The sequence below is a fragment of the Otolemur garnettii genome, unplaced genomic scaffold (assembly GCF_000181295.1).
Source record: "Otolemur garnettii isolate 467f Iridium unplaced genomic scaffold, OtoGar3 scaffold00004, whole genome shotgun sequence".
Classification (NCBI taxonomy): Eukaryota; Metazoa; Chordata; class Mammalia; order Primates; family Galagidae; genus Otolemur; species Otolemur garnettii.
Window position 1 is genome coordinate 7,099,795 of NW_003852399.1, and position 7,765 is coordinate 7,107,559.

Here is a 7,765-nt window from a genome sequence, read left to right on the forward strand (position 1 = left end):
GCCTGTAGTTCCAGCTACTTGGGAGGCTGAGGCAAGAGAATCACTTAAGCCCAAGAGTTTGAGGTTGCTGTGAGATGTGATACCATGGCACTCTACCCAGGGCGAAATAGTGAGACTCTGTCTCAAAAAAAAGAAAAGTCATTACTCAACAGTCATTACCATCTGCTATGGCCAAGGAACTGCACTGAGTAAAAGCTCTTATGGAGCTTAACGGTCTGTTGGGAAGAACAGACACTAATCAATAATAATAGTAATGAAAGAAGATAAAATCTGTCTTTGAGAGGGTATGGGATCACAAATAAGTCACATGGGGCTTTATGTCATTTCATTTCACTCAACACAGGAGTATTTGCAGCTGCCCACAGGCTTTCGCTTGTTGGTCCAGTAGTGTCTTTGGACTGTGTACCAGGTAGTTTGGCTCCTATTTCATACTTGGTGTAGTTCTGCACAGAGCTTGATCTGGATGCTACCAGGTCAGGCTCTCCTTAGACTTTATATCAACTTAAAAGATAATTTCACTCTGCCATCTGCTCTCTGCAAACTTTAACTTAGAAAAAGCTGGCCTGTTTTTTCTAACCTAGGGGGCATTTGCCATCTGGCAGGTTAGGCAAGAGGTGGTGGCTGTGGTTAAGGAGACTTGAAAAGGATTTTCTAAAGAGAAGGAAACCAAGCAAGCCCCTTTGGCCAGAAATAATTGTGGGCCTGGTAATGGTTTCCAGGGAACACATTTGGATTCAATTATGATGCATTGTGAAGTGCTGAGAGCTCCAGGGCTATCCTGTGTAAGATGTTTAAGCCAAATAAAATTTGGAAGTGGAGTTTGTTCAAATCCTCAAGGAAATTACTGTTTGGATTTTTAGAAAGCTTCAAATATTAAAATGGAACCTTTGGGCCAGGGTCTAAAAAAATTGGCCTGTATCTTTCAGATATCTGGCTAAAGACAGTAAAGATTATAATACAAGTTAGAAATAGGCTGAGGTTTGTATTTTTGGTGCTTAACATTTCTTGGGTCACTATCACATGAATTAGGATGTGTGGGGACAGCTGGGGACTATTTTGCTAGGTAGTATTTATTTCTTTATAGTTTCAAACGAGATCTTTTGAAATATATTTAATTTGCTTACATAGCTGAAAGATATTTCTGATTTATAACCTATATTACTTGAGTTTTTAGATATTCCTATTTTTATGGAAAATACTTTGCAGTTTAAAGTATTTAACTTTTTTTTTCTCTTTAGGAAAATAAAGCAACCAACATAGATCATTTAACAACTGTGCTCTACCTCCAGTTTGCCATTTGTTCAAGTTTGCAGAACTTGGAGAAAACAATTTTTTGCCTGCAGAAACTGATTTCTTTGCATCCTTTTAATCCTTGGAACTGGGGCAAATTGGCAGAGGCTTACCTGAATCTGGGGCCAGCTCTTTCAGTGGTGTTTGCGTCATCTCAGAAACAGAACAGTTTCACCTCGAGTGACAAAACTATCAAATCCTCCTTTCCAGGCTCAGGAAAAGACTGCCTGTTGTGTTTCTCTGAAACCTTGCCTGAGAGCTTGACGTTCTCTATGGACAAAAGTAGCAGTAATAGCCAGAAAAATGAGAAAGCTCTTAAAAATATCCACGACTGTATGGCAGAAAAGAGAGAAGCAGTTTTGCTGGAGACTCAGATGAAAGCATGTGCCTCTTTCATACGAACCAGGTAAGCTGAGGGTAGATTACACAACACGTGATAATTAACTCAAAAGTGAAGCTTTTATTTTTCTAATTTTAAGCTTCGAAAACTTTTAAGCTAAACACTTGATATTTTTGAATTTTTCCTATAGTCTACATGTTCCAAGGATTCCTTTTAGTATGTAAGATTTGGAAACAAAACTACATTTGCTCAAGAATATAACCTGTCTCTAATCCTAGCACTTGGGAGGCCCAGGCAGGTGGAGTGCCTGAGCCAGAGTGAGACCTCTTGTCTAAAAATTAGCTGAGCATTGTGGCAGGCACCTCTAGTCCAGCTACTTGGGAGGCTGAGGCAAGAGAATCACTTGAGCCCATGAGTTTGAAGTTGCTGTGAGCTATGATGCCATGGCACTCTACTGAGGGTGACAAAATGAGGCTCTGTCTCAAAAAAAAAAAATACAACCTATATCATTGCTCAAGATAGAATGTTAAAACCAGGAAACATTAAAATATTAGGAAAAGAAAATTAAATGTGTAAAACATTGGAAAAGGGACAGGAGACTTCTTTTTTTTTTTTTTTTGCAGTTTTTGGCCGGGGCTGGGTTTGAACCCGCCACCTCCAACATATGGGGCTGGTTCCCTACTCTTTGAGCCACAGGTGCCACCTCGAGACTTTTTTTTTTTTTTAAATAGAGTCTTACTTTGTTGCCCTTGGTAGAGAGCCATGGTGTCATGCATAGCTCACAGCAACCTCAGACTTTAGGGCTCAAGTGATTCTTTTGCCTCAGCCTCCTAAGTAGCTGGGACTACAGGCTCTTGCCAGAACTCCTGGTTGTTTGTTTTAGAGACCAGGTCTTGCTCTTGCACAGGCTGGTCTCTATTTCCTGAGCTCAATCAATCCACCTGCCTGGGCCTCCCAGAGTGCTAGGATTATAGGTGTGAGCCGCCCCACCCAGCCTGAGAAGAGATATTTTAAAGAAGGAATTTTGCACTCATTCTACATAAATCTAAAGAAGAAAATTTGCTTTTGTTTGAATTGCTAATAATGGGAATAAATGATGCTTAATTCTACAGAGAATTCCTATGGTTTGCCCCTAGGGACTCCAGGTACGTTATATCCTAAATGTGTAAGAGTCTGGTGGAAGCTATGGGGGAACATACTTGACTAGTTCTGTAATTTATGAGAGAAACAGCAGGATTATGTTTCAAATGATGCCAAAGAATTTGTATCTTGAGAATTCAAGAACTATTAAAGTGAGGCTGAACAGAAGTGGCATTTATTTGGCCAATTTAAAATGATGCCTATTCACTGTCGACTGTATTGTTTCAATTCAGATGCACATTAAATAATAGCTTGCAGGCCAGGCACCTGATTAGTTCTAAAATCATAAAGATAGTTTAAAAAGCAGTCTCTTTCCTTCTGATCCTCACTGTATTGGGGAAATGTACGTCTAGCCAGTGACTGGCAGCACAGGTGCTACAGAGACAGACCCATGTCAGGGAGCGGATGGCGTGGCAGGAAGAAGGAAGCCCTTCCAGAGGGGTGATGCTTCTGCTGGTGTTCGTGCAGGAACTCGTGTCATTTGGCCACCAAGATTGACCTACCCCTAAACAGAAAGAAAGGGGTAGAGGCTCTGGGGTAGACCAGTATTGTCCCATAGTCTGGTGGCAAGAGCAGCACTGGGGCAGGAGCTCAAGGTAGGCTGTAAACCATGGTGTCAGGGTGGCAGAGTAAGGAGGACAGAACTTTGAATCTAGTTTTAAAGAATTTGGTAAATTGTTGGTATTGAGTGAATGAACTCTTCCCCTTGCTAGCTGTCGATCCTGCACAAATCTCTAGTTTCCTCATCTTGACAGGTGGTAAAAAGGGGAAAAGACTTACATGCTGGGATTAGAGAATTAAAGTATCCAAAGTACTTACTGTACTGCGTGGTATAGTAGGCTCTTGAGAGATGTTAGCTAGGAGCACTTTTATAGTTTTTGTTTTCATTATTTGCACAAGACATTAGATGTCATCTTAAAGGCTTTGGTCCTGAAGGCCTAAAGAATATGTGAAGTCTTTAAATACTAAGAGTGTGCAGTAAGAGAGAGTAAGAGAGTGTGATTTAGAGAGAGAGCCAGATGGGATGGGTTGATGGTATGATGGGTTAGAAGGACTTTGCAGCTAAGCCCTCTGGTGTAGAAGCTGTGTACTAATTGGTAGAAGGTGATGAGGGCCTGACCTAGGATAGTGCAGTGGTAATAAAAAGAAGAAGCAATGTCATTTCAGGACGGAATAGACAGGACTTGGTGATCAGTGAGTGTCTGAGAGGGCTGGTGGCGGGGAGAGCATAGGTGTCTCTGAAGAGTCTGTCTTGGGAATGCAGGTAGATGATGGTGCCTTTCACTGAGACAGGACACATGGGAGGATGAGCAGAGCAGATTGGGGTGGAAGGTCATGATTTTAGGCTTGAAATATTGAGGTTCAGGTGCCTGTGAGACATCCAGTGAGAGCTCTTAGGAAATAGTAGAGTTCAAAAAGGGAGCTAGAGATTTAGAAGAATCAAGAAAGAGACTATCAGTCAACATAATGGGAAGTCAGGTGGGATCAGTTCTGAGGAGAGGCTCATTTGTGCAGAAAATGGTCTTTTTAATTGTGAATCGGGTGGTGGTCCTTTATAAAACTCTCCAGCAGCTTCCCATTGCACTTATTCACAGCCACATTTCTTTCCATGGCTGCAAGGTTTCTGCAGTGATGGTAATGATTTTCAAACATACCAAGCTAGTTCTTGTGTCAAGGCCACCTTCTCCCTGGCTAGGTCCTGAGCCCAGATGTTCTCTTGGCTGGCTTGTCGGGATCTGGGGAAGCCTTCCTGCGCTGCTCCCTCTGAAGATGCTGCATCCACCCTGTCTTCCAGTTTGTTTGTTTGTTTTCCTTCCATGGCGCTTATCACTACCTGAAATTACTTATTTGCAGTCTCCCTTTTCCTGTCCCACAAGGCAGGCTCACCAACATCTCTCAATGCCTAGAGCAGTGGTGGGTACATTCCTCACTCTGTGGAATAAACAGAGAAGGGCAGTGCTTCTGGGCCTGGCAGCAGGGACCAGCGAGGCCCGAGGAAAGCTGGAAAAACCTGCACATTCAATATTTTAAAAAATAATGAAGAGAGGAAGTCAAGTGGGGAAGACAGAGGGAGGAAGAATGAGAGAGGAGACCAGGTTATGGTGCTGATGGGGGAGTTAGTGGTAAGGTGGTAGTCAGCAGAGGGTCATCAGAGACCATTTGGCCTTGCTTCGTGGAATTGAAGGGTGCTAGTGAAGCTAATTAGTCCTTAAGGTCACATTGCTGTGGGGTTTGCTCCCTAAAGATTTCTTTGAGAAGTTTTGGTCTATTCATGTTGGAAAAGATGAATCTCCAATTGGCGATTTATTCAGAGTAAGAAGCTTTAGGGGTTCAAGTGATAGTTTAAGGGGGCCAGCCGCAGTGGCTCATGCCTATAATTCGCACTGGAGTTCAAGACCAGCCTGAGCAAGAGCGAGACCCCCATGTCTACTAAAAATAGAAAAATCAGGCATAGGGTTGAGCACCGGTAGTCCCTTCTGAGGCAAGAGGATCACTTGAGCTTAGGAGTTTAAAGTTCTGTGAGCCCTGACACCACAATATTCTACCCAGGGCAACAGAGTGAGACTGTGTCTCAAAACAGAAAGGTAGTTTAAGAAAGGGTGGGTACCTTCTTTTTAGCTTAGTAAGACTCACATCCCACTGAGCACCTGGCCCCTACGTCAGCATTTCTTCCGTGCTTTCCTCTAAGTGGAGCCTACACATTGGGGCTTTTCGGTTTTTCAGGCTTTTGCTTCAGCTCACCCAACCTCAGCAGACATCGTTTGCTTTAGAGAGGAACTTAAGGACTCAGCGGGAAATTGAGGATAAAATGAAAGGGTTCAGCTTCAAAGAAGACGTTTTGCTGTTGATAGCTGAGGTGAGTGTATTTTCTTGGGTTTATGTGAAACAAGGCAGTGTTAAATCTTTTTCCTGACTCCCATACCATTTTTAAAAACCAGGGCACATCTCATTGACCGAAGGACTTGTGTCTCCTTCCTTTATGAGTGTTTTGGTCACTTGGCAGTCACCAGCGCAGCCTCTTTCTCACCACCACCCCCCCCCAGCGGGCTCGCCTGCGGGGCGCGTTTCATGTCCTTGTCGGTGCTTGTTAGCACCTGCCTGTCTGGGCATCGTAAATGCCCAGTAACTGTTAACAGTGGCGAATGAATGAGGTGAATAAATGCTCACATCTGCTCACAGTTTTTGTTTGTATTTTTCTTCCCTTCATCCCCATTAACAGATCATGAAGCTAGGTAGAGCTGGAATTGGGGTTCAGAGAGGTAGTGACTCGCCCAAGGTTAATTTCCAGCAGCACAGCCGGGCTGGAGCCCGTGTTTGCCAGCTGCAGGTCCGTTTCCTTCCTCCTTCATCCTTTGCATCTACTTCTAGGTCAGTATAGTTTGAGTTTCCATAAACACATTGGATCTCTGAGTTTGTAGGCATCTTAGAGGTCATCTAGTTCAAATCCATCTGTGACTTAAACTCCGTCTACAGTGTCCCTACTAGATGGCTACATAATCTTTCATGCCAAATGGTATGAAATGTTTTAGAACTTAATTTTAGTTCACTGTTGTTACCAAAGGTTAGGCTAATTATTTAGTGGGTTCTGGTATAAGTTTTCTACAACCTAACTTAATGATATCTTATTAAAGAGAAACTAACCCAGAATTTGGGGTCAGGTTCATCTAGGCCTGGGTATGACCAGTAGGGAGCAGTATCGTGCCTTCAGTGGGTAAAGGTTCTCCTATGTCCCCAACATTGCTTTGGTTAGAGAGGGATTGGAGTCGCAGGGTCAGGAAAGGGTAGGTTCATCTACTTGATGCTTGATTGTTTACTGCCTTCCAATTTTTTGGAATCTTTGAGAGACAGGATCTGTGCCACACAGCACAGCAGTTACACTCTTGGCAGGCTCTGCCCTGTCCTTCTCAGCCCTCTACAGGAGGGAGAATCACTTGCTTTTGCATTCTCACCAGCAGAAGATGCTCTTGGAAAGCGAAAGACTGACTCAGTACTCCTGATAGGCCAGATGTTACTGCTGCCTCATTAGTACTTCTCTCAGGGAGGATGAGAGTAGACATATGGGATCTTTTAAATATATGGTCCTAGGATAACTACTTCTAAGCAGACATCAGTATGTTGGAAATGTCACCTGGTTGCTAAAGTATTTTCTGCTTTTGTACGAAAGCATTTACAATTGATAAACACCCTAGTCTTCTCTTCCATGTCGGCTGCCTCTTTTATTGGGGCTTTTTTTTTTTTTCCTGCTACAGGTTATGGGAGAAGATATCATCCCAGAAAGAATAAAAGATGAAGTTCAGTCAGAGGTGAAGTGTGTTGGCTCAGCAGCCCTGACTGCCTTGGTGACCACATCCTCTGAAGAATTTGAAGACAAGTGGTTCAGAAAGATCAAAGACCATTTCTGGCCCTTTGAAAATCAGTTCCATGCAGAGATACAAATCTTGGCCGAGCAGTCCATTGAAAAACAAAACAGAAAACATTTTGCCCAGTATTAATTGTCTTTGTTTATTTCAGACAGGATCCACTGCTAATCATGGAATGTAGAGAATTAAAAATGATGATTTATGTTTTATACAAATGCCTTTTGTCCCAGATTATTTCTACTGTGTTTCTGTAATTTTTGCTTTTTGGATTTTGTTATCTCCTTATAAGTACTGTGTCTTAGGCTTACCACTTTTTTAGAAAATACCTGCTGGGCAAGTGTATAAAGTAGGGTTTTAGATTTGTGGTCTTTTAAAAACAGTTAATATATCATAGCCAGCAGTGTAAGAATCCACACTGGTTAGGTAAATTCATCAGGAATAACCAGGAAGGGTATGTCAAGCACTGCAGAGGATCTGGGGTCTTACCCTACTTGTGAGCTAACAGTTTAGCCTGTCACAGTTCCATGGATGCTGGCGGAAGACAGGTGGCTCCTAGGTCAGAGACAAAGGATTTTATTACTAATGCCCCAGCAAACAATATATGCTTCAGCATAATTTGTATCAGTTCCTCTTG

The 7,765-nt window shown here is 42.7% G+C and overlaps 1 protein-coding gene across 1 annotated transcript in view; it reads left to right on the forward strand.

The window, feature by feature from the left end:
- Nucleotides 1-7,363, forward strand: part of CUNH8orf76 (chromosome unknown C8orf76 homolog) — a 15,237-nt gene extending 7,874 nt beyond the window's left edge. The window contains exons 4-6 of the mRNA XM_003782368.3: nt 1,239-1,696; nt 5,495-5,627; nt 7,021-7,363. Coding sequence (XP_003782416.1) covers nt 1,239-1,696; nt 5,495-5,627; nt 7,021-7,263 — 834 coding nt within the window. The 3' untranslated portion in view covers nt 7,264-7,363. The remainder of the gene's footprint in view (nt 1-1,238; nt 1,697-5,494; nt 5,628-7,020) is intronic.
- The last annotated feature ends 402 nt before the right edge of the window (nt 7,364-7,765 follow it).